Source organism: Cnephaeus nilssonii (assembly GCF_951640355.1).
Source record: "Cnephaeus nilssonii genome assembly, chromosome: 18".
NCBI lineage: Eukaryota > Metazoa > Chordata > Mammalia > Chiroptera > Vespertilionidae > Cnephaeus > Cnephaeus nilssonii.
In genome coordinates this window covers 3,194,311-3,221,474 of record NC_137089.1, presented here as the reverse complement: position 1 = coordinate 3,221,474, position 27,164 = coordinate 3,194,311, and the positions used below count along the sequence as shown (strand labels likewise).

Below are 27,164 nucleotides of genomic sequence, written 5' to 3'. Positions count from 1 at the left end.
CAGGCACTCCTCCTTAGCGACAGGGAAGCCCCGGAGTCGGGGTGTGACCGCTCAGCCCTGTGAATTACTTACTGGTTTTTAGTCAGCTGCTCTGGGCTGTTAAGAAGGAACATCTTAAAACAGCTGCCTCAGCAAGTCCTGGCTGCCAACTCTGACTTGCAATCAGCCGGGTCCTGTGACCTCTGACACCCCTGGGTCTGGGGGCCCGGAACATGTGGGGCCTCTGACCCCGCTCCTCCCTGGAGAAGGTCGTGAACTGGGATGGGCTCCCAGATCCCAGGAGGTGGGCTGGGCCCCGTGGCCCCTGGGCAGGGTCACTGGGAGCCTGCGGGTCCCCCCCCTTCCCCGCGACCCGGGAAGCACACGTCCTGGAGCCGGCCTGGTCCTGAGGCCCCCTCCCCAGATCTCAGGATGGAGGGGGTGGGACCCAGGAGACTGGCTGTGCACCCCACACCTTTGAGGGCACCTTCCCCACCCGCCGCGTGCAAGCCCCACCCAGCCCACCGCCGTCTTCCCGCAACAAGGACGCTGCAGCGTGAAGCAACCCATGGTCATGGCCGTGCAAAGCCTCCATCAGCAGCCACAGGAGATAGAGTGCCACATCCTCAGACTATTAAATCACGTTCCTCAGAAGCGATCGCTTTTTAAAAGTCTCTCCCTTCTCCCCCTGATCCGTATAAATCATCCTCTCTGCTCCGTGGGATTGATTAACTCGAAGGCGAGCTGGGCGCCACAGCCCCGTCCCGTTCCATCGGCTCCGTCCCATTCCATCGGCTCCCCAGGAGCAGAGGGCGGCAGGCCCTCCCAGAGCTGCATTTCCGCTCCCTGTTCTGCGCCCGCCCCGAGGTTATTAAATCTGCGAGAGCTGGCTGCTTCCCAGGGCGAGTGGGGATACTGAGCCACATAGAGCCACTCCGCTTCTCGTCCACGAACACTGCGCAGCTCAGCACAATTTAAAACACCTTGTTCCTTTATCTTCGGGGAGCGAGGCTTGGGAGAGGGCCAACCACTTCCTTCCATTTCGTTTATTTTACGGAACTTTTTAAAAAATATTTTTCTTTATTGCCTTCAGAGAGGAAGGGAGAGGGAGAGATAGAAACATCCATGATGAGAGAGAATCACTGACCGCTGCCTCCTGCATGCCCCACCCTGGGGATCGAGCCCACAACCCGACATGTGCCCTGACCGGGAATCGAACCCTGACCTCCCGGGTCATAGGTCGAGGCTCAGCCACTGAGCCACGCCGGCCGGGCTGCTTTACGAACTTTTAACAGCTATGGACACACCCTGTGTCACGTCACCGTCATCGTCACCCGTACTGAGAACTTGCTGTAACCAAGTAACGGGATTCGAAGAGGAGGAGAAACAAGAAGGAGCTTAAGTCAGTGACACCCTCTGGGGCGGGCACCCGAGCAAGGCTCCCCCGGGCCTGTGCAACCTTCACAACCATCCCGAGAAATGGGCTCATTGTGTCTCCTCAAATCCGACCTCTGTCTCAGGAGGCCCCGATACCCACACCACTAAGAACACCCCCACACAAACAAGGCCCCTCATCACACGGGAGGCGCCTCCGGTGGCAGAGATGCTAAGCGCGCGTCCCTGGGTCAGGAAATGCAGCGGCATCTGCGGGTCCAGGCATGGGCTGCACGGCCCTCCATGGCCCAGTGCCGGGAGGCGGGCCGTGGACTTGGGAGAGCACGACGCCCACCCCCGCTCTCTCCTCATAAGGCCCCACCCCCACTCGGCACCCTCAACGTCACCCTCCGGCCGGAGCCCCACTTCTGGGTGCACCCCGGCAGGACCCCGCACCCTGACTCCCGGGAGGGAAGGAGGAGAGCATTTTCTGAGTGCCGGGCACTTCCACTCTCCTCCTCCCAGGGACCCTGACAGCACCCCTTCCTTAAGACACTAGCGCCCCCTGTCAGCAAGTGGCCGTAATACACTGATCTTTTTTTAATATATTGATTTTTTACAGAGAGGAAGGGAGAGGGATATAGAGCTAGAAACATCGATGAGAGAGAAACATCGATCAGCTGCCTCCTGCACACCCCCTACTGGGGATGTGCCCGCAACCAAGGTACATGCCCTTGACCGGAATCGAACCTGGGACCCTTGAGTCCGCAGGCCGACGCTCTGTCCACTGAGCCACACCGGTGAGGGCCACTGATTTTGTTGGAACAGGACACACAACTACCATTTGCTGAAAACTCATGACAAATACACGAATCTACACGTGAAACGAGCCCCGGGGTGTGGCGCCCTCGTGCAGGGCGCAGTCTGCTGGCTGTCCCCGGCCCCGCTGGCACGGCAGCCGTGAAGGTGTCATCCAGGTGACGGAGGCGGGAACCGGGACTTCCCTCAGATCAGATCCGGGCCTGTGGCGCCAACGCTACGTGGTCACTGAACTCTAGGCAGGAAAGCAGCTGTGGGTGCACGCGTGGATGTGCATGTGCCTACACGAGAACATGCCAACCACATGCGTGCCGCAGGGGAGCACGGACCCAGACGGACGCAGACCCCCTGTGGCTGAGGCACCTGGGAAGGCGGGCTTCGGGGGAAGGAGCTGCCATGGTCCCGGGCAGGCAGCACGGCAGAGGCAGGGCCAGGGCAGGGCGGAGCGGGGACTCCAGGCGGGGGGGCGCCGCTGTCCTGGGGCCGCACAGAGGCGGCCTTGCCCTCAGCCGTGTGTGCAGAGAGGGGAGGGCAAATTCAGGTGAGGCAGGCAACCCAGGTGCCTCTGGAGGAGGCAGCAGCTCCTGGTCCGGGGAGAGCCCACGGGCATGGCAAGCATCCTCCCCTACTCCCCACCCCCGCCACGAAGAGCCGATCCAGAACTCCCCATGTGATGCATGGGCCAGCTGAGCGCCGTGCCCAGTACCGAGGGCCCGTGATTAGGGGAGGCCGGGCAGGGAAGGCCAGGGGCTCCCCCAGCTGGACGCCCTGGGAGTCCCACGTGTCGGCCGTGAGAAGGACAAGCTTCAAGTTTCTACGGCTCAGAGTGGCACCCAACCTCCTGGCCCCCAGCTGCAGGAGGGCCTCAAACTGCCTCCTCTGTTGACCCAGAGCGTCACTGCTGTGACTGCACCGGACTCCTGCTGTCCTGGGAAGTGCCCAACAGATGACGGGCCATCATCACCCCAGCACCACCCCCAGCACCACCCCATCTTCCCCATTTCAGAGAGCAGAACGCTGGGCACAGAGACGTTCATGAGTTGCCAAGGAGCCCAGCCAGATAAAAGTCCACACTTGACCCAGTTGACCTTCCAAGCTGACCACATCTCTGCCCGTCTGCCCGCCAGCCCACCCACCCACCCACCCGGCGGCCAGCACAGTGCCAGGGGAAAATGCCTATTTCCTGTAACAGGCGAGCAGGTCCCTGTGAGGAATGCAAGCCTTGGTCCCCAGTCTGCAGCTGGCGTCGTGGTCACAGAGACATTTCAAACAGTAATTACACTAAGAAGGGTAGCTACTGAAAGGGGCCTTTGCTCTGCCGGTTGTGATTTACTGCAGCAACTCACCGCAGGCAGCAGGGAGCCGGAGAACGGGAGTGCCGGGAGGGGACGCTATCCACTCACCACAGCAAACAGCTTTTTTAGGGAAAATACAAACAAACAAAAACACCACCACCCAAAGCACAGGGCCCTCATTCATTCACTGGCAGGCACCATACACGTGCTAGCGGTGCCCTCTGGTGGCCGACTGGGGCACGACACCCTGCACTCACTACATGTTAAGTCATCAATTTTTTAATTTTTACTTTTGTTACTCTTCATCCAAGGATATCTTTCCATTGATCTTTTACGGAGAGTGGAAAAGAGAGGAAAAGACAGAAACATCGGTGTGAGAGCAACACATCGATTGGTTGCCTCCTGCGCGTGTCCCGAACAGGGCCCGGGCCAGGGAGGAGCCTGCAATGGGGGTATGTGCCCTTGACCGGAATCCAACCCAGGACCCTCCAGTCTGCAAGCTGACGCTCTATCCATTGAGCCACACCAGCTAGGGCAGTCATATCAATTGTTAAAAAAGTACAGGGGGATGTTTGAAGTAGAAGATATTGGAGGAACAGATTCTGATTCGTAGGTGAATCTTTTTTTTAAAATATATTTTATTGATTTTGTTTTTTTTTACAGAGAGGAAGGGAGAGGGATAGAGAGTCAGAAACATCGATGAGAGAGAAACATCCATCAGCTGCCTCCTGCACACCTCCTACTGGGGATGTGCCTGCAACCAAGGTACATGCCCCTGACCAGAATCGAACCTGGGACCCTTTAGTCCGCGGGCCGACGCTCTATCCACTGAGCCAAACTGGCCAGGACTCGCAGGTGAATCTTATTTAAAACGACACGGTGGGTGAGAGGAGGCCCTGAGGCCCAGACCAGAGCCCACCTGAGCCCCAGCAGCCCTGAGTCCCTGACACAGGTACTTGGCCCTTGCAGCTTCCGTGTCCGCATGTGCACGGGGGGCCGGGGGAAGGGTGCGGGACACTGTGAATGCCATGTGGCCTCCCAGAAGTGACCTGAGTCAGGGCCCGGGCTCCCAACCCCCGACTGGCTCGCCTCCAGTGTCGGGGATACTGTGTGAGCCTCTGAACACCCTTAGGCCTCCCTTTTCCCTCTGAGAGATGAGGGGCCCTGGCAGAAGTGGAACTGGTCTTCCGGCCTCATCCAGAGGCTAATGTGTAGACAGATGGTCAGCGTCACCTGGACCAACACAAGGACGTGGGCACCCACCTCCCTACAGCCTGGAGGGGCCCCTATGCACCTGTCCTCCCACCTCCCACCCCCAAATAATCTCCATGGTGCCCCCCCCTTGCTGGGAGGCTCAGGGCAGCAGTCACAGTAAGTGCACGCCCTACTATGTGGCATTATCATCACGTCTCTCATAAAATGCCGACGAGCGCGCCAGCTTGCACAGCTCACCGAGTTAACATTTTATCAAAAGCAAGAGAAACCCTGCGAGTGCTCCTTTGCTGGAACGGGATTAACCACGTAACAGAGACATGCTGGGGAGCCGCTGTCATTGAGGCCAGGCCCGCTGTGGCACTTTCACTTCGGGCATCCACATTTCTCCTGGGCTGCAGCTTGGCATCCTTCTCTTCAAGTTGTTTTCCAGCGCGCTCCCAGGGAGGGCCTGGGCAGTGAGCAGGCTCACATTGAGCCCTGCACCGCCGAAGGGAAACACCCCAAACCCTCCCGGTAAGCAGGAGCAGCCCCCATTCGCTGAGTGCCAGCAGGACCCAGCAGATGTGCGGTCAGCTCTGAGGATGTGGGAAGACCCCCCCGGGCCCCCCCCCCCGGCCCCCCCCCCCCACGTGCAGCCTTCGGTCATCACGGCTGCCTCTAGAGTGAACACGCCTCTGGAATCACGTCCATGTTAAAAACAAAATGTGCTGCCCGACCGGCGTGGCTCGGTGGTTGAGCATTAACCGATGAACCAGGAGGTCACGGTTCGATTCCCGGTTGGGGCACATGCCCAGGTGGCGGGCTGGATCCCCAGTGGGGAGCATGCAGGAGGCAGTGATTCTCTCTCATCATTGATGCTTCTATCTCTCTCACTCTCCCTTCCTCTCGGAAATCAATAAATATATATATATATATATATATATATATATATATATATATATATATTTTTTTTTTTTTTTTTTCTAAATGTGCTAATAGGGTAGTAAAGACCTGGGGGGGGGGGGGCGCGGGGCAGGGGCTGGGAGGAAGGGGGTAAAGAGGGGGAAATGGGAGACATCTGTAATACTATCAACAATAAAAAGTATATTTTTAAAATAAATAATATTTTTATGTGCTAAGTCCTCTCCCGCTGTACAGTGGATGTGAGGGGACAGCGGTGCCCACGGCCAATGCCACCGGCCCCGCGTTTCCAGTTCCGCCGTCTGCGCTTCTTTCGGGCCCTCTGTGCGGCTGACCACCTTCCTCCTGCTCCTGAAGGTGAAGGCTGGAAACTTGGCCCTTGCCGCCCAGAGTCCCTGCCCCACGGCTAGGGCAGAGCAGCAGCGGACACATTTCCACTCGTGACGGTCACGGCTCGGCAGCCGGCTGTGTGTCCCGGGCTCCGGGGGTCGTCCTCGAAGGAGACAGAGTAACATCCGGGGGGGGGGGGGGGGGGGGGACTGCAGGCAGAGGTCAGAGACGTGCAGACCCATCGGCGAACTTTAAAGGAAAGGCTGAGACCGGCCTTGGCTCTGAAGTGTTCTGAGCGTGAACACTAATTCTAGGAGGAAGATCTGCCTTTAATAGTCAGACCCGCCGAAGGTCCTTCCACATTCCAGAAGAGACCTTCCAATTCAAGCGAGAAGAGCCGCGGGGAAGGAGACTCCCCAGACGCCCCGGCCACCACGCAGCCACCAGCCCGCTCCCTCTTCCTGGGGCTAAGACATGACCTCAGCATTAGGTGTCCTTTCCAGACACCTGAGCTGTTCTTTCTGATCAGGGGAAAAGTAACTTTAACTTATGTGTGTTAATCTCACAATTCAACATTTAACGAGTGTGCAATATAAATCACACACTGAGCCAGCAACGAGTAAGGCATAGACCCTCCCTCCAGGAACATAAATAATTTTGTTGGTGAGAATAACTTAGTGACTGCAGGGTTTTTGTGGGTTTCTTATACTAGTGCCCCGCTGCATGGATTTGTGCACATTGAAAGGAAATTAATCAGAAGGTGGCCGGCGGGGCAGGGTGGGGCGGGGCTGGGCGAGGCAGGCTGGATACGCCCTGGAGACAACCTCCCTGGTCCCTCCCCGGCTGGCCGAACCTGGAGTGGTGACGTGGCTCAGAGGGCATCTGCGGAGTGAGCGGGGTCCCTCTGGCATGTGGGGTCCCTCGGCCTGGCCTGCGGGGATCGGGCTGACCCGGCTCTCCGCCATCCCCTGAGGGGTCCCGGAGTGCGAGAGGGCACTCTGCAAAGTTGCTGTTGTACAGGGTGTGGAACGCAAACACAAGTATGCAGTAACCAGATTTGGGCAACAACGTAACGCACGGCCGAAGGTGGAATCGCATGGCCCCTCGAGGAATCAGGCTCCCTCCTCTCTGGTTTCAGGGTGCGTCACCCGAGAACCGCCGCTGCCAAGTCACTGCAGCTCGGCAGCTCCTGCGTTGAGTGTCTGCCCCTTGGTGGTCAGTGCGCATCTTAGCAACCAGTCGGACACTTAGCATGTTAGCCTTTTATATACATAGAAGATATTTTTTATTGATTTCAGAGAGGAAGGGAGAGGGAGAGAGAGATAGAAACATCAAGGATGAGAGAGAATCAATGATCAGCTGCCTCCTGCACGCCCCCTACTGGGGATGTGCCCACAACCAAGGTACATGCCCTTGACCAGAATCGAGCCTGGGACCCTTCAGTCTGCAGGCCGACGCTCTATCCACCGAGCCAAACCGGTTTCGGCTGTAATCACATATTTAATGGTGTTTAATCTGCCTCCCCTAAAAGATGATACGCTCCAAAGCCATCAATACCATTTAATGGAAAATACAGTCAAAAGCTCAAAGAGCTCGATGATGAAGGCAATAAAGACATTCACCGTAAACAGAGAACCGTGCGTGTTCCGCATGAGGTCACGTGCAGAGTTCACGGAGCAGCCCTGAGAACGGTGTCAGCCAAATGCCTGGTTACGCAGGCTTCCTGGCCACACACCAGTCAGTGCCGGTGAGGGAAGGTGGGCGGGCGGGACCGGGCCTGGCCCAGCAGAGGGAATGGAAGCTCCTGACCCTCTGGTCCCAGGACCCCCTCCCCCCGCCCCCCGCGCCTCCCCAGGACTCCCCAGACCCCGTACCTCCCCAAGACTCCCGCAGCCTCCCCTGGACCCCTGCACCTCCCAGGACCCCCACGCCTCCCCAGGACTCCCCAGACCCCCATGCCTCCCCAGGACCCCATGCCTACCCCCACAAAAAAAGAAGCAGAGTTCATTCCTTTCGCTAAAACACAAGACATACATTCACTCTAGAAATTCAAATACTACTTCAAAAAGTAAAAAATAGACAAGTCTGGGGGGAACCCTAAAATAAAATACAACGGAAACAGATGAAGGGAGCCCTATCTGAATGAGCACCCACACTGCACGGAATGAGGGGGGACGAGCCCAGCCACCCGGGGAGCTGGTGTCTGCACCACAGTCCACGGGGGACACGGTCCAAGACCCCGCGGGGCCTGAGACCTCGGACAGCACCAAACCCACAGACACCGTCTGTCCCGCACACGCAGACGCGGGCCACCTGTACATGGGCTCGGGGGGAGGCGGACGGTAACGCAAGACCAGCGAGGAGTTCGGAAATGTGGTCGCGCTCCGTGTCTGTACTCGCCCTTCGTCTTGCGATGACACAGTGACAACCCACCCCTGGGTGTGTATAGACGTCCCTCACCTACAGTCAATGACTCGGGTCTCTCCTGTCGGGGGACCCCTCGCGGAAGGCTCCACCCTAAGCACTTACTACTTTGCTAACCTCTGAAGTTTGAGGTGCGACGGCAAAGCGAGCACAGATGTTCCTCCTTCACGACCCCACCCGGGCGATTCCTTCTGACGGCGTCTCAGCAGCCTCGGCCCGCAGGGTTCAAGGAGCCCAGGGGTGAGCAGGGCTCAGCCAGGGCGGCCACTTCAACCCGCGGCCTCCCCACAACCCCCACATACAACTGTTTCTTCCTAATGGAATTGAGATATTTTTTATGAGTTCTACTATTTTATTTACAGATTTTTTCCCATACACAATCATATTCTCTGTGAACACTAAAACTGTATCTGTTTATTTCAATTGTTATATCTTTGAGATATTTTTCTTATTGGCCAACATCTTCAATAAAAGATGAAATAGAGCCTGGCCAGTGTGGCTCCATGGTTGAGCATCAACCCATGAACTAGGAGGTCAGGGTTCGATTCTTGGTGAGGGCATGTGCCTGAGCTGTGGGTTCAATCCCCAGTAGAGGGCGTGCAGGAGGCAGCTGATCGATGATTCTCTCTTATCACTAATGTTTCTATCCCTCTCCCTTCCTCTCACTGAAATCAATAAAAACTTATTTTTTAATAAATTAATTTTTAAAGGTGAAATAGAAGTGACAATAAAAAGCATTCCTATTTTATTCTTAATTTCAAAGAGAAAGCTTTCATTGTATCACCAACAAATATGTTTTCTATAGGATTTTTATATTTTTGAATTACAGTTGACATTCAACATTATTTCATTTTCGTTTCAGGCACGCAGCATATGGTTGGACATTTATATAACTTACGAAGCGTACTCCCCGATAAGTCTGGTACCCACCTGGCACCATGCATAGCTATTGCCATAGTATTGACTATACTCCCTGTGCTTGCTTCAAAGTTGAGAACTTTCACCTTTGCCCTTAAAGGAAGCACTTTGCGGCTTCTCTGTGGCGCATCCGAATTGCCAGCTTCACTACTCTTGCCCTTTGGGGCCGTTCTCATGAACACCCCCACTGGGACACCCCGACAGTCGATCTGGTCACCGAGGTGCTACGGAGGGAGTAGCAGGGAGACGTGGGTGGACCAAGGGGTCACTCACAGACCGAGCGGGAGAGTCCATCACGCTACTCAGAACGGTGCACAATTTAAAACTCACGAGTTGTTAACTTCTGGAATTTTCCCTTTAATATTTTTGGATCACGGTGCGATGGCCATGGGTAGGTAACTGAAACCATGAAAATCGAAAAAGCGGATAAGCGGGGGACTGTTGTAATTAACTATTAAGCTCTAGCCCGGCCGGTGTGGCTCAGTGGTTGAGTGACGACTCATGAACCAAGAGGTCACGGGTTGGATTCCGGGTCAGGGCACATGCCCAGATTGTGAGCGTGAAGGAGGCGGCCGGGATTGCCTAGGGAGAGAAAGAACAATAACGGGAAACCCCTCTGCCAGGCACATGGCAGCAGGAGCCAAGGGGGCAGCCACAAAGGGGAGGGGTCGCATCTGGGAAAGGCCTGCCTGGTTAGGGGCGGCCCGGCACAAGCCACAAAGGATTCGGAAAGCGATTGGTCAGTGCGAAAGAGCTGGTCCTTCCAGCCCAAGGTAAGGTCATAAAGCTTAACTAAGGCCCCTCTCTCCGGAACACGTGTCCACCTGCCCCGTCGTCCACGCAGTTTTCTCTCCGTAGCCGCCTCGCAGGCCTGGCAGCGGCTGCACCCAGACACCGGCTCCACCTGTGGGCTCGGCGCCAGCCTGGGTGCGGGAGCACAGCGGCGGCCGGGGCGCAGCGGGGAGCACGGACTAAGCCAGCCAGGTGGGGGCACAGACGGGGCTGGACTCAGCTCTGGCCTGGGCGGAAGTCATGGCACAGAAGTTCTGGGCCCGGCCCTGCTTCTGGGCTGAGGAGGACCGTCGTGGCGAGGAGCTGAACCCCCTGGCACGGAAGAGACACAGCCTCGGGGCACCTGGGGGCAGGCTTTCATTTCTGCCCCAATAAGCCTTTTATATATATACTAGAGGCCCGGTGCACGAAATTCGTGCAAGGAACTCAGCCCTCGAAGCCCCGGCTACCTCACAGCCCCGCCCACTGATCGTTCTGGAAGGTTGTTTTGCCATCTGGTCTAATTAGCATATTAGCTCTTTATTATATAGGACTACAATGGACATCTGTGTACAAATCCTTGTGTGAACAAATGTTATGATTTATTGACTTATTTTAAATACCAAGAGGTAACATTGCTGGGTCTATGGTAAGGGAATGTTTACCTTTCTAAGAAACTGTCAATACATTTTCCAAAGTGGGTGCAACAGTTTATACTCCCACCTACATGAGAGTTGTAGTGGCTCCTCATACTTGCCAATACTTGTTATTGTCAGTCTTTTTAATTTTAGCCTTTCTAGTGTGTTTTGTAGAAAATCACTGAGGCTTAATCCACATTTCCCTTATGACTAATGATATCAATCATCACATGATGGTATAGGTCTTATTTTTGTGATGTGTCTGTTCAAATCTTTTGCACATTTTGAACATTGGGTTGTCTGTATTCTTACCATTGAATTGTAAGACTGCTTCATAGATATTCTCCATAAGAGTCTGTTTCAGACATACATATTGTGAATAATTTCTCCCTATGACTTGCCTTTTTATTTTCATAATGGTGTCTTTTTTCAAGAGAAGATGTTAATTTTAACAAATCTAATCATTACTTTTTTATGGTTAGTGTTTCCTATGTCCTTCTAAGCTAACTAGCTACCTCCAAATAGCAAAGATTTTCTCCTATTTCTTTACCTGTAAATTCCATAGTTTTAGTGTTTGAGTCCTTTCCTTAGTAGTGGTTTCTTTCTTGGCATCTTATAGTCTCTCCGTATGCACAGAGAGACACCCAGCTCCCCGCTTTCCATGGCAGGGGAGCTGGGTGTCCTATCGTGCACCCAGCCAAAAGCCCCCGGCGCCTCTCAACGGCCGGATAGGCCACCCCGAGTCCTGCCCCCCAGCCTCCCGCCGGCCCAATCATGGGCGTAGCGGAGTGATGGTTATTTGCATATTACCCTTTTATTAGGTAGGGTATATATACATACATATATATATATATATATATATATATATATATATATATATATATATATATATATAAGAGAGAGAGAGAGAGAGAGAGAGAGAGAGAGAGAGAGAGATATTTCAGAGAGGAAAAGAGAAGGTGAGAGAGAAACATTGATGAGAGAGAATCATTGACCAGCTGCCTCCTGCACCCCACCTACTAGGGATCGAGCCCGAAACCCAGGCATGTGCCCTTGACAGGAACTGAACCCAGGACCCTTCAGTCCGCAGGCTGACATTCTATCCACTGAGCCACACCAGCTGGGGCTCTGCCCCAGTAAATCTTACCACTACACCCCACCCTCCCATGCCTGGGTCTCTTGACTCCGTGGAGGAGCCCTATTTCCACCGGCAACACCTTGACCGTGACTCTAAACACGAGCCAGGACGCAGCCACCCCATCCCAACCCCGTCCCTACCTCGGGCTGTCTTTCCAGCCCCTCTGGTCTGTGCCCGCCGCCAAGCCCTATTCCTGCCGTGCCCCTCACGTGGGCACTTCCCACATGGCCTCCGCCTAGAGAGCAAAGGCTGGACTCCATGGAGAATGCTGAGAACCTGCTTCTGCCCGGAAGCCAGAAACCAGAGAGGGCTGCCTGGAGGAGGTGGCATGGGAGCTTAACGACGGGGAACAAGGCCCCCCCGCAGACCTGGGCAGCAGGTGGAGAGTAAATGCCAACTCATCACGGCGTGTCACCAGGTCACCAGTTGCAAGGCCAGTCCCTCGCGTTTACTGCATCCTCCAGTGACTAGTGGGACCCAAAGGCACTCTTCCTCCGCAGCTCAATTGAACTCTGTCCCTTCCAGGCGTCCTGGCCGAGCACGCGGGTCTAAAGGTGCTACCCACTTCACAGAGGAGGAAACTGAGGCCAGGCAAGACCGAGGCTCAACCACAGGCCAAAGAGTTGGCAGCGCCTGGACTCGAACCTCCCGCCCACGTGGCCACCGGATCCGTCGCTGGCGCGTGCCCCAGCCCCGCCCGTCGCCCTGGAAACGGCTCGCGCACGCGCAAACACTGCCTCCCCGCTTCCGCCAGCACCCTTGTTACATATTCTTTTTTTTTTTTTTTAATAAAAAAACCCAAGGCGGCGGGATACTGCCAGCGACGGAGCGTGCCGTCGAAGGACGCCGCTACGTGCGCTCCCCGCCCCAGGACGCGGATCCCTCCGCCGCCCCGCGGCCGCCGCGCTTCTTCCGGGCCCCCAGCCGCAGGCGGCCTCGCGCCGCGCCCCACCCCCACCGCCCCTCCACCCCCACCCCCAGCCCCAGCCCCGCTCACCTGCCGCTCGCGTCTCCATGGCAACGCCCCCACCGCGGAGGAAAAAAAAAGCCTGGGGCTCTTCCGGGCCCCCTCCCGTGCCCACCGACAAAGCGGGGCGCCCCGCCGACGCTTCGGTTTTTATTTTTATTTTTTTAAGAAAAGAGCCGGCGAGGTTATGGCGAATCTGCGGCATCCAACATGGCGGCTGGAGTCTTCGCCCTCCTCCTCCCGGGCGGCTGACGCCGGCGTGGCGGACGTCCGCCCCGGAGGACCCTCCCCCGGCGCCGAGCGCGGCGAGGCCGGCTCAGGCTACTGCGCATGCTCGCGCCAGAGGCCGCGCTTTGCATCCGGTTCCGCAGATTCCGCCGCTCCGCGTTTTGAACCCCTCCAGGGGAGCGGCTGTCGGGAGGCCTGGAGTGCGGATCCCGGGATTCGGAGCCTTCCCTGCTCTGCTGCCTGCCAGCCAGTGCTCCCCCCGCCTGGTGTGGGGCGGCGGCCCGGACATAGAAAGAGCCTTCAGAGTTGGTGTCCCAGTTCTGCCCTTGACTAATCCGGGGCAGCGAGTCAACTCTGCTTGGTCCCAGTTCACCAGTGTGTCCATCGGGTGAACTTCAAGGGAACCATACACCGAAGCCAGTGTTTCCCCAAGTGGATGCTTTGGGCTGGAGGGACCTGGACCGGATGGAGTCCACGCAGACAGGACTCACCTGGGCCACCTGGGGACCGCCTTCCCGCCACCCTCCGGGCTGCCTTGCAGAAAGGCTCAGCTGGGTGTGGGCGCACCTCTGACACCCCTCCTTCCCCTGCTTCTGGCTCACACACGCCTTCTGCAGGCAACAGGGTCTAGTTGAGAGGCAATCACCTTGTTTTCATGGTGGTGGTTTGTTTTGTGGTGTGTTTTTTACCCAAGTTACCCACACTCCCTCCCCGCAAAGCGCCAAGTCCAAGGTGGTGGTCGGCCCTGCCACATCTTTCAGGTCTCTGCTCAAATGACACCTCCGAGGGTCCCCCCATCACCCCCTCTAGAGGAACCCTCCTCGGTCACTTGGTCTTTTCTACGCAGGGTCTGTCACTGTCTCTCGCTGGCTTTTCTCAATGGCTTGCTTTGTCCCTCGTGGCCACCCTTTAGCCCCAGAAACTGGAACCGAGCCCGACCTGACAGCTGTTTGTTAAAGAAATGAATGCGTTTGTGCTGCTTGTATTGTTAAGGTTATCTTCCGTTCCTAACAAATGATGGTGTGTGTGTGTGTGTGTGTGTGTGTGTGTGTGTGTGTGTTCCGCTCGTGGTAGTAATATAAAGTTTTCTTTTTAAATACATTTCTTTTAAATTACTCAACTTAAAATGGTAGACGTGTTGCAGACAAGGCAGGAAAAAGTAGGAGAGAGAAGGTTGGGAAACGCTGGCTTATGTTTATGGTGGAAGGAGCTCCCCCGTTGCTGCTCAGTTTGGGGAAATTCCCCCTCGGACCGTGGGACAGCCCTGCGGCTGCTCTGCCCACTCGTGCCCTGCAGTCCCACACCCGTCACACTTACTGTGGGCACAGCCCTCTCCCCGAGCTGCCCGAGCACAGAAGCCTGACCTACGGCTTTGTCACCCCGCTTCCCAGCGCCCCCCGCAGTGCTGCTGAGCCAGCCCACCCACTCCCTGTTTGCAGCAGCCTCACTCGAGCTGGTGCCACGACTTCTCAGAGCCTTTCTGCCTTGTTCCTTCATTCCGTTCTTGGGACCTAAGGAGTCATTCTGAGGCCCCGCATTTGCCCATCAAATATATGCCCAGAGGAACCCCCTCTGCCACCCAGCACCGGAGGGGTTGGCGTTGCGCAGGGAGATCGGCACCCCTGTGCAGAGGCGGGAAGGCGTGTTCAGAGCGGGGCTGTGCTTGCTGAGCTCAACAGCAAGTCCACGAAGACCCCGGTGTGGCCTGGGCGCTCCACGCCCCGTGCTCTTCCCGCAGGACCTTCTCTCGATCTGGGATGTCCCCGGTCACCCACACACCCTCCCGCAAGCGCCAGATCCAGGGCAACGGGAGGGCTGTTGGGACTCACCCACCGCACCCCCTTTGGTTGGGTGGCCAGGTGGTGCCAATCCCCGTCTTTAGTTTGGAAACGGCCGCAGCGATAAGCTTTCCCTTTCTGGACGGTAAACATTTACAATCACCGCTCCTTTGCCGTGGATCGATTTCCTTCAGGAGCCGAGGGTCGTCCCGGGTTGCTGACATATCGGCTTCGTGCCGATTGCCTTTCCCGCGGCGGCCTTTAAATGGTACCTATTGATTATGGGCGGAACCCAAATGAATTTTGGAAACGAAGCAATTTAAAATTTGTCTCAAAACCCCTTTGCCTCAGAATATATCAAAGTCAAATCTTAAAAAAAAAAAAGTCACCGCTGGCTCCTCCATGGCTTCGCCGGGTGATTTGCACATTTTCAACCGGCAAACATCTTTATTCTTTTCATTTGCCAGGAATCGCTCAAAATGCCGTCAGTTAATGAAGAGGCATTCGCGGAATTAAATATAAATTGCTCCAAATTATGTCGTTAGTGGCATCCTGCCTCCACGGTGGTCCCTAGAGCAGAGGAGCCTCCCAGACGGCCGCCAGCCGCTCACAGCTGCACGTGCGTGAACGGGTGTCAACAAATGTAGCAACATGAAATGGCATTTAGTTACAAATCAATAATTAATTTAAATAATTGAGTGTATTTGTGTCAATACTTTTATAATTATAGCTAACAGCTATGCGACAAAAGAATAATTTTCATTACATGAAAACAGAATAATTATATGCTTTTTTTTTTTGGGGAGGGAAACATTGATCTCTTGCCTCCCATACAAGCCCCAACAGGGGATCCACCCAGCAACTGAGGTATGTGCCCTGACCAGGAATCAAACCCGCAACCTTGTGGCCTACAGGATGATGCTCCAACCAGCTGAGCCACCCGCCAGGGCATGCTTGTTTTTATAAGATACTTTCTTGAGAAAGGATACATACAGGTGACCTCAAAATAATGACCCTAGAGGCATACAGCAATGATGAAGTCAGAGTTGGGGTTAATCACAGTCTGAGTGAGATGTTAAAAATCTAAGTAGGCACATTGTAGAGTCCATTTGAAATTGTATGAAAGAAAAAAAAATATATATATATATACACACACACACACACACACACACACACACACACACACACACACACACTATAGGCCCGGTGCACGAAATTCGTGCACGGAGGGGGGTTGTCCCTCAGCCCAGCCTGTACCCTCTCCAATATGGGACCCCTTGAGGGATGTCCGACTGCCCGTTTAAACGGGCAGTCGGACATCCCTCTCACAATCCAGGACTGCTGGCTCCCAACTGCTTGCCTGCCTGCCTTCCTGATTGCCCCTAACCGCTTCTGCCTGCCAGCCTGATCACCCCCTAACCACTCTGCTGCCAGCCTGTTTGCCCCCAACTTCCCTCCTCTGCCGGCCTGGTCACCCCTAACTGCCCTCTCCTGAAGGGTTGATCACCTCCAACTGCCCTCCTTTGCAGGCCAGGTGCCTCCCAACTGCCCTCTCCTGCTGGCCATCTTGTGGTGGCCATCTTGTGTCCACATGGGGGCAGGATCTTTGACCACATGGGGGCAGCTATATTGTGTGTTGCAGTGATGATCAATCTGCATATTACTCTTTTATTAGATAGGATATCCCAGCCGGCACAGCTCAGTGGTTGAGCATCAACCCATGAACCAAGAGGTCGCTGGTTCGATTCCTGTTCAGGGCACATGCCTGGGTTGTAGGCTCGATCCCCAGTAGGGGGTGTGCAGGAGGCAGCTGATCCATGATTCTCTATCCTCACTGATGTTTATATATCCTTCTCTCTTCCTTTCTAAAAATAATAAAAACACATTTTAAAATATTTTTTAAATTGTATGAAAGAGTATAGTAATGTCAGAATGATCTGAGCAGTCTCGCCGTGAACACGGTTACGACCTCAGGAAGCGCCACCTCTCTGAGTCCTGTCTTCTCCGTGGCCGTGCAGAGCCATCTGATCACCGTCCACTGCTCCCCGGCACTCGAATACTGACCTCCGTGGGGCATTTCATTAGCAGCAGCCAGGGCTCCTTCAAAGAAGCTGAGCCCCGTTTGGGAGCTGGGGGAAATCAGAATGGCCTGGAACATCCGCTGCTGCCAGAAAACCAGAAAGCTGTGAGAAGAAAAAATAAATAAACCCGGGCTATTGCTGAAGAGACAAAGGGCCAGCTGAAGGGAAGGGGGTCCCTCTGGTCAGGGCGAGACAACCTGCACGTCACAAAGAATAACCAGATGGACTACAAGTACAACCTGTCTGTGAAAAGCCACGGCCCTCGATGAGGAAAAGGAGAGGTTAATAGTGTATGCACTAATGCACAGATATATATGGAAAGGAGAGGTTAATAGTGTATGCACTAATGCACACATATAAATGTGCCATTAGCCCGGCCAACATGGCTCAGTGGTTGAGCATCAACCTATGAACCAGGAGGTCATGGTTCCATTCCCCGTCAGGGCACATGTCCGGGTTGTGGGCTTGATTCCCAGTGTGGGGCGCGCAGGAGGCAGCCCATCAATGATTCTCTCTCCTCATTGATGTTTCTCTCTCTCTCCCCCTCTCCCTTCCTCTCTGAAAGCAATAAAAATATATTAAAAAATAAATGTGCAATTACAATGCTAGATGTGATTCAAAGGGTGGAAATCAGGTGTTTGAGGAAGCAGGGAAGTTTGGCGTGCATGGGGTTCTGCTTCTTCCCTGGAGTTCCACGTATCTGTTTATGGAATGCTATGTCTCTGTGAATCGAGAAGAGCAGATAAGAGGACTGTGAGTGAGTCAGAGAATCCAGAGAGAGGAGGACCCACACCTAAACCGGGAAGGGGGCAGGTCAAGACGTAAGCCGGTGGAGAGAGAGTTGACTGTAGTCATGGGTTTTTCAAGTTAATGCATTAACCGAATGTCCTAGGAGAATGGCTGGTTGATTAAAATGCCATATGGCCCTGCTAATTAAAATGAAATGAGGCATAATGAAGTTAATTGTAAACTGAGGCAGAACATCGTCTGCCCAGGACTTAAAGGACATAGAGGTAAAGGTCGCAAGAGCCTGCTTATCCGTCCTGTGGACACAGCAGATGAACCTGGTCTGAGAGAGGGAGCCCCGCCCAGCAATTGCCAGGGAGTCACCTTGAAGGACTCGGTTCCAACCGGGAACCCAGCGACCCACAGAGGCTGCCTGGGAAAGTCACCTTTCTCCCCGGGGTCTGATATTGCAGTCCTGGGGCGTGCAGACATGTTTTGTGGGGGTAACAAGTTGATCAGAACAACAGTTATGACTTACAGGCGGGCTTGGGTGCGGGCACAGTGAAAATTCCTGTGTTTTTAAGGTGTCCGAAGCATCCAGAAGTGATGTTAGCCTCCGACAGAAGAAACGGGGGGATTTCACCGAGTGTGTGAATGTGCGAGGCCATCTGTTTGTGAGGCTTTACGTTTTGATCAGTTGTCCGTGTTTAAAATATATGTTTATTGATTTCAGAGAGAGAGGAGGGAAGAGGGAGAGAGAGATGAACATCCGTGATGAGAGAGAATCATGGATCGGCTGCCTCCTGCACACCCCACACTGGGGATGGAGCCCGCAACCCGGGCGTGTGCCCTGACCGGGAATCGAACCGTGACCTCCGGGTTCCTGGGTCGACGCTCAACCCCTGAGCCTCGCCGGCTGGGCCACTTGTCTGTGTTTAAATAGTTTAGAGAAAAGTTAATAGATGTGTAAGTGGCAATAGATTGACTGTAAGCCAACTACCAGTAGTAGTACCGGGGCATGAAAAAATGGGGGTCCCACCCACAGGAGGAAAAGCCAGAGTGCCGGGCACATCGGGGGACCAATGAGCCGGGCGGCGGAGGGGGAGCGATGGGCGGGAGAGGAGAACGGAACATTCGTCCTGTGGCCCTGTGCTCACAGCACCGTTTAGGTGTCAGAGCAGAGGGAAAAACGGATTGCAAAAGGCATAGGCATCTGGGTGTCCATGACCGGAGGGCATGGCTCATCTGAACAGGGAAATAGCACGCAGCTGCTTCACAGAGTGAGGCCAGCCCTGGCCGGTGTGGCTCAGTGGGTAGAGCATTGGCCCACAGACGGAAGGGTCCTGGGTTCAATTATGGTCAAGGGCACGGACCTCGGTTGCAGGCTCGATCCCCGGCCCTGGTCGGGGCGCATGCGGGAAGCAACCAATCTCACATCGATGTTTGTCTCTCTCCGTCTCCGTCTCTCCCCCTGCCTCCCACTGTCTCTTAACATCAATGGAAAAAGCATCCTCGGGTGAGGATTAACAACCACCACAGAGAGCGAGGCCGTAGAAATGTGGCTGCGGGTGTGCCTGAGACACGGCGGGGCGAGGAGGCAGGTGCAGGGTGTGGGGGGCACGCCAGCCGTGAGCAGTTCTCTCGGCTCCACGTGGGCTGTGCAGGGAACGCCGGAGCGGGCAGAGCAGGCATCTTCCCGGGGAACCCCGAGGGCAGGGATTCCGTGGGCTCCTCGTTCACCGAGCAGCCGTGAGGCCCCTCCGCATCGGGGCCCAGATCACCGACCTGACCGCCCGCCGGGCTGGCTGCTGGGCAGGGAGTCACAGCTGCGGCCGGAGGGGGTGGGGAGGCCAGGGCACAAACAGGCTGACTGCCCCGGGGCGCCCACCAAGCCCTTCACGTAGGTCCTGCGGGGAAAGGAGAGAGGAGGCCTGGCTCCGAGGCCGCGAGGACAGCACGCGACAGGGGCACAGGGACAGCGGCCTCCTGGGGACTGGACACAGGGACAGTCGGCCCAGGCCTCTCTGCAGGACCCCATCGTCCACTCAGGTTCTGACCCGCTGTCCGGGGACCGGGCATAAGGGAGGGAAGGTGGGGAGGAGCCGTTTTCCCTCTGTGCCCGCGGTGTGCAGAGCAGCAGGGGGGAGCAGCCGCTCGGCGGGGTGTGTGTGTGGGGGGGGGTAAGGGGGTGGGGGGAGCGACCCGGGCAGTGAAAGGCGGTGCGGCTGCCACCCTGGTCTCTGCTGTGAGGGGCCCCGTCCCACTCCCTCTGCCGGCCTGTTTGACCCCCGGGCATTCCACGTGTCCCCGCCATTTCTCTTCTCTTCTTTTCAAATATATTTTTGTTGCCCTGGCTGGTGTGGCTCAGTGGATAGAGTGTGGACCTGCGCACTGAAGGATCCCGGGTTTGATCCGGGCAGGGCACAGGCCCGGGTTGCGGGCTCGATCCCCAGGGTGGGGCGTGCCAGAGGCAGCCAATCAGCGATTCTCTCTCATCGCTTCCTCTCTGAAACCAAAACAACTTCTGCAACACAGTGATTCTCAAAAATCACAGACGTTTCTCTCTCCCTCACCCCCTCCCTTCCTCTCTGAAACCAATAAAAAGGTGCTTTAAAAAAATAGATGCAGGGCAGCGGTTGGTCTGTGAGTCTCTGTCTCTGACCCCGTGACAAGTCCCTGGTCACGAAGTGAGATAACAACTGGGACTGGAACCCGGGTCCCGGCGAGGAAAGGGAATGGCTGCCTCATGGCCATGGCTGCGCAGACACAGAGCATGCAGCCCTCATCCTCACTCCAGGGATTAGGATGCTCATGTTTGCACGTGAGAAACCTGGGGCCCAGGGAGGGTACGAACCTAATCAGCAGCAGCAAAAATGACACTGGAGCCCAGGCCTGTGTGATTCTGACCCCATATTCTCTCTCTTTTTTAATCCTCACCCGCGGATATTTTTCCATTGATTTTTAGAGAGGGAAAGACAGAGAAATATCAATGTGAGAGAAACACATCGATTGGTTGCACGTGCCCTTGACCGGAATCGAACCCGGGACCCTTCGCACAGGCCAACGCTCTACCCACTGAGCCAAACCGGCTAGGGCCTGACCCCATATCCTTAAGCAGCTCCGAGGGCTTCAGTGTGGCCCTAACATGAGCACTGCATGACCATAAAGATAAGTGGTCAGCCCCTGCTAAGGAATCTTATCCAGTTACCACTGGCTTCGTCTGCCTGCATCCGGGGCAGCTAAATCCTATTAGGGCTGGTTGTGCTGGCGCTGGCCAGGGCACCGCTGGGCCAGACCCGGCCTCCCCATGTTTCCACTGGGGTTCTCTCTGAAGCCGGGGCGGCAGGTTCGCAGCCAGGGCAGGGGCAGGCAGCACGGCTCACTGCGGCAAAGGGCTGGTCCTGTGTCCTGGGGGGAGGAAATTGTTTTTGTTTTTAAATATATTTCTATTGATTTCAGGGAGGAAGAGAGAAACATCCATGATGAGAGAGAATCATGGATCGGCTGCCTCCTGCATGCCCCACACTGGGCATGGAACACTCAACCAGGGCGTGTGCCCTGAACAGGAATCGAACCCTGACCTCCTGGTTCACAGGTTGATGTGCAACCTCTGAGCCACGCCGGCCGGGCTGTGGGGGGCAGTTTTCATGCACGTGGCGCCTCTTCGGAGCATCTGTCTCCTATGTGTGCCCCATGTCACACAGTCACTCTCAGCAGTCACGGCGTCCCATGGACATTCACGGAGCAACCGTCAGGTGCCAGGCTCTGCAGGGAGCTGGGCTTCGTCCCCGGGGAGCTGGCTTTCCGGGAGGAGGGGACGATCGTGTGAAGATATAACTGCAGGGCAGTGTGGCAAGCGCATCAAAGAGGGGCGGGCCTGGGGCCAGGCGGGCGCAGGAGGCGCTGCCGAACCCACCCTGGAATTAGGGCAACAGCTCAGAGGAGCCGAAACCCGAGCCCGGTGGTCCTGCAGAGCAAGGGGGTGCTTGCCCGGAGGCGGGGCACGCCCCAGAGGGCACAGCACGGGCTAAGGTGTGACAGTACGTGGTGTGTCCAGGGCTGCGGGCACGCAGCAGCGATGGCCTGGACAGAGCCATTTCCCAGCTGAGCGCGCACGGCTGCCCGGCCGCCCGCAGGAGGGGTGGGGAGGGAGAGCAACCTCATCCGCTTATCAGCTGGGCATCGCCCGGTCCTGCCTCCACTCTGGCGGCTCCGTCCTCCTCCTGTGTCAGCAGGACACCCGGGGCGTGGGACCCGCACCTGCCGCTTGCTCCGCGCTGGGGTGGGTGGGCTGGGGGAAGCGAGGTCTCATGGCTACAAGCTGCTCACCACCTGCCTCTGCTCCAGGTCTTAGTAGGGCGGCGGTCCAGCCGTGTTCCTGCACACGTCCACTGCGTCACCACCTGCCGTGGGGGCGCCGGGAAGGTGGGAGAGCAGGAGTCTTTTTTATTTTTTAATATATTTTTTATTGATTTCAGAGAGGAAGGGAGAGGGAGAAACAGAAACATCAATGATGGGAGGGAATCATTGATCAGCTGCCTCCTGCACGCCCCACACAGGGGATCGAGCCTACACCTGGGCATGTGCCCTGACCGGGAATCGAACCGTGGCAGGAACCGCCACTCAAGGCCAGCGGCTGGCCTACTGGCTTCGACTTGGAACCAGCGAAAGGCTTCTGCAGACCCACGCTCCCTGCAGGATCCCGTAAGGCTGCCAGGCTGGAGAAGGCCAGTGAGGGGTCGCGGCCCAAATCACCCTTGACCTCTCAGATAAAAATGCACCCTTCTCTATCACCCTCAGTATCCATACTCTTGCCTTATGACAATGACTAACTTGCAGGTGTGAGGTTGAAGTTGGTAGGGACCTTGGAGAGGTCAGAACAGAACCTGCCTTTCTTCACATGATCAGAATAACCCGGCTCAGAAAACTCGTTTTCTAACGTGCCCAAGGTGCCATGAAGTGGCAGGACCATGTTAGAAACATGGACATGCCGTCCCATTTAACGCTCAGTAGATAGGGCTGACATAACAGACCCCTACCTGCCATGGGCAGTCCTTCAAATAGCTCTGATGTGCATTCTCCTTTTTATTTAAATAAATTTTTATTGATTTCAGAGAAGGAAGAGGGAGAAACATCAATGAGAATCACGGACTGGCTGCCTCCTGCACACCCCCTATTGGGGATTGAGCCCGCAGTCCGGGCATGTGCCCTTGACCGGAATCGAACCTGGGCCCCTTCAGTCCGCAGGCTGACGCTCTATCCACTGAGTCAAACCGGCTAGGGCTGCATTTTCTTATTTTTATGTTTATGAAAAAACACCGTATTGTTTTTCAATGAATATATGGTGCCCTGAGTCCCAGGGCTCAGTGATTAGATTTACGGACACATTTACAGGGGTGGACACATGTAGGCTTTAGTTGTGAGTACATGAAACAGTTTATTCTTATATTCTTATTAATTCTGTATTATTTATTTGTAGTGAAAATGTAAACCTACTTTCGCCAGCCTCGGTATTTAGCTACTTGAATACAAGTTTCCTGGGTTGTAGGCTCCACAAGGGTGGGATCTGAGATACTCACTACGACATCCCGTGCCCGCCCCAGTGCCTGGCACAGACAAGCTGCCACCATGAATGTGGTGAGTAAATGAACAGACGTGGGAATTAGTGATCTTGGCAGGAGTCGCATGAGCCACACGAGGCGTTACCCCCTTTCCCGCTGGAGAAACAGTAGCCTGAGTGCCCAGCGGCTTGTCCAAGGGCCATAGCTAGTGAGTGGCCGTAGGTTCCTGGGTGTCCGTGCATCTCCTTCCATCAGGCCACACCTGGCGTAACTCCGAGTTGGACGCGCGGCTCCGAGGAAAACGTCATGGGGCCTGGGGCAAGTTAGAAAGCTTGTGTTCCGAGCCGCCTTGTTCTAATGTGAACCAAGGAGAGGGCTGCTCTGAGCTCTCCAGGCCCTGCCAGCCTCAAACTCACACCGAAGCCCATCGTTAGAACACTGTTTGCTTCCTGCCTCAGAGGAGCAATACGCGGGAGCGCATCCAGAGGTGGATACGTGGCTCTGGGGCCTCAGACCCTGAGAAGTCCACATGGACCTCCCTCTCCTGGGCCGGGAACCAGGTAACCCCGTATTTGCCGGGCCAATGGTCCTCGCTAGCTCTCTCATCGGGGGCAAAACATCCGGCTCCTCCAGGTGGCTCCTGTGCAGGGGGAGTGGGACCACACACTGGAGACGGAGGTGAGGTGGCCTGTCGCTCTGCCGTGCGGACGCGCACGCTGCCCACACCAGGGCCTCGTGCACAGATCGTGAAGGCAGGACGCACACAGCCGTGACTGTGGCTCCTAAGAGCAGCACAGCCTCTGCGGCCAGAGGGAGGGGAGAGGCCAGCGGCCAGGGCCGTGTCAGACTCGGGGATACACCGTCCCGCTGACTGCTCGGTAGACACTGCTGGCAGGGCGAACCCGACCCTCCGTGGCAGCCATCCCATAGGTCTGACGTGCATTTCCTTCTTTTTATGTTTGGGAGAGAAAACCCTACAGTTCTGTATGCATTTCGATGACTAGATGGCGCTCTCAATCCCACCCTGCTTTTACTTTTCTTTTATATATATATATATATTTTTACACACACCTGGCTTTACGGTGTCGCTGGTTTCCATGGTGTGATGATCCCCACCTTGGCCTATTGCAAGCTGCCAGCTCGACGTCACGGAGCGGGGACGAGCTGGGCTGTGGGACCCCCTGGTAGCTTCACCATGGAGCAGGGTGGCCTCCAGGGCTCGCCCTGGTAAAGCGCGGCGAAGCCATTAGGGAGGGGTGAGTCAGGAGTACGCATTTTGTTTTTAATGTGTATGCACATGTAAAATAACATGTGATATACTGACATACATAATTCGGCTTTGAGCGATGGCTGAATGGAGAAACCAGCTCACCAAATCCCTGAAACTAACAGTGGTCCCTCCGGAGCTGCCCAGGCGGGTGTCCAGCGCCCCCCGCCCCCCTCCTGGGTGTTACACACAATGTGGCTGGATGTTTCGCCCTGAGAGCCGCTGGTGAGACACGGATGGTCCACTGGAGACCAGCATTACTCCTCCTTCATTAATGAGGAACATGAGGCTCAGCCGGGCGACGGAGCGTGCCCCACGCCATCAGACATGGGCAGGAGAGACTGGACGGAGACCCAGGTCTGGCTCAGGCCTGCACTTTGATGATGAAGACTGGAAGTGAGTTATTCCATTTAGACGATAAAATTCTTACCTCACCACCTCCAAAGCACTTACAACTTTGGGGTGTGTGTGTGTGTGTGTGTGTGTGTGTGTGTTTAACCCATTGGCTGCCAGCACCTGAGTACAGTGTGGAATCAAGAAAAGCAGTTTTTAGAAACATCCACTTACCAATCGAGCGTCGTTAGCGGCTCACGGGGGAGCTCCGTCCAACGCAGGCGCCGCCGTGCACAGTGCACATGGAACATACATGAGCCCACTGGCAGGTGGCGCTGGGAGGCGGCAAACTGATGGTGAACGTGGCGGCTGCGGCACTGTAGCTGCAGCTTCAACTTACGCTTGTGAATAAGTAATGCCACCGCACATTGTGGGCTGTGACCGTCCCTGCTACGTCCAAACCCTGGCGTTTGTTTACACTGAAGTACTTCCGAAATTTTCCTTCGAGGGTGACTTGAAGTTTAGCCCCATTTTTTTCATATTTTCAAATAGCTCTTCTCTCACTGAGTCATTCACATAGTCATCAAAGAACATTTACAAAGCCCCTGTTTTGTACAAGACATGGGGAAAATGAGGATGAATAATTAAGAAAGCGTATCGTTGGCCCTCAGAGGCTAATAGTCCAGCATGAGAAACATGTATTTAAAATTTTTTATTTATTGATTTTACAGAGAGGAGAGAGGGAGAGAGAGATTTGTTGTTCCCCTTACATTCCTTGGTTGCTTCTTGTATGTGCCCCACCTGGGGATTGAACCTGCAACATTGGGTATTAGGATGACACTCTAACCAACTAAGCTACCTGGCCAGGGTGAGAAACATACTTTTAAAAAAATTATTTAAACATTAAAAAAAATTTTGCTTTATTTAAACATTAAAAAAAATTTTTTTTAAAGAGAGGGACGAAGGGAGAGAGACAGAAACATCAATGATGAGAGAGAATCATGGATTGGCTGCCTCTTGCACACATCACACTGGGGATCGAGCCTGCAACCCAGGCATGTGCTCTGACTGGGAATCGAACCGTGACCTAGTGGTTCATAGGTCAACGCTCAACCCCTGAGCCACACCGGCCGGGAGAGAAACATACATTTTAAACCTGCAACTCTGATTAAGGCCCACAATAAGGCATGTGCAAGGCGTACGGGAACATCTTCGTCCATTCAGGCCGCTGTAACAAACCACCACCGACTGCTCATCAACAGAAATCAGAAATGCCTTTCTCCCAGCTCTGGAGGCTGAAGTCCAAGACCAACTGCAGTCTCAACCCCCTGCCCCGGGCCAGGAGCATGTGGGGGGCAACCAATCCATGTGTCTCTCACATGGATGTTTCTCTCTGTCTCTCCCCTTCCCTTCCACTCTAAGAATCAATGGAAAAAATACTTAACAAAAGTAAAAAATAAGAATAAACCTGGGCCCGCGTCTCGGCAGTCTCCAGGGGCTGTGGGCGGGGTGTCTCCCTGTCGCTCTGCAAGCGTTCTGACCTGCACAGCATTCCTGGAGGTGGCTGGCTGGCCAACCGAGCCTGCCCCCCCCTTCTCCTTTTCCAAGACTTCGAAAGGCCAGTCACCAACGGCGCTAGTTCTACACAGACCAACTTGCAGATTCCGTGCAGTTCCCATCCTGCCCTTGACCTTGTTCGCACTGGGCAAATCGTTCCCAGGCTCCCTCCCCTCCCCCAGCTGTTTTCTTCACGTGTAAGAAGGTGATGAGACAGTACAGCGATGCCGTCCCCCGCTGTTCTCAGCTTCTGAAGAGTTGGGACTTTGGAGCCGATGGGCTTTGGCAGCAGTTACGTAAGGAGCCGCAGGAAGGAAAGGACCGGAAGCCGTGTGATGGTGGGTGGCATTCTAGGCCTCTCTCTCTACTCCGCGAGGACCACCCTCACGCCGCTTGGAAGAAGTGATGGTTTGACCACTGGCAGGCGCCCCCACCCGTCTGTGGAATGTTGTTTTCCGGCGAAGACTGTGTCTGCCCGGCCAGAGGGTGACCACGGGATGCGGGAGGCCTGTGAGCGAGCGCCTAATCGATGTCAGGCCTTGGGAGGATGCGCTTTTCTAAGATAAGAGAACTCACAGATGAAGCCCTGGAGAGCAGCAGCATCGCATCCTCCGAGCACCGCACACGTGCTCACGGAGTATGCAGCGGAGGGAGAGCAGCGGAACCGGGGTTCTGGATTCAGTTAACATTCCTCCGCTGTGAACGAGCCGCGTGGTGCTGGTAAGTCACAAACCTATCTGGCTTTTAATCTATCTCCTTTGTGAATGAGGATGCATGAGATGTTGTAAACTCGTACATTACTATTCAAATTATCATCTTTTTATAACATCGATTGGGGGACTGGAGAGAATAGTGACGGGGGGGT

General features: G+C 55.2%; 1 protein-coding gene across 4 annotated transcripts in view; it reads right to left on the bottom strand.

The window, feature by feature from the left end:
- Positions 1-27,164, bottom strand: part of ZFAT (zinc finger and AT-hook domain containing) — a 119,072-nt gene that overhangs the window by 48,364 nt on the left and 43,544 nt on the right. Inside the window, exon 1 of one of the 4 annotated variants that reach the window (XM_079796545.1) lies at positions 12,799-13,131. The exons of 2 other annotated variants lie outside the window; for them this stretch is intronic. In XM_079796545.1, the coding sequence (XP_079652671.1) occupies positions 12,799-12,973 (175 nt within the window). In that variant the 5' untranslated portion in view covers positions 12,974-13,131. Of the gene's footprint in view, positions 1-12,798; positions 13,132-27,164 lie in introns of those variants that run through there. One more of the 4 variants, XM_079796546.1, reaches the window with a different exon arrangement.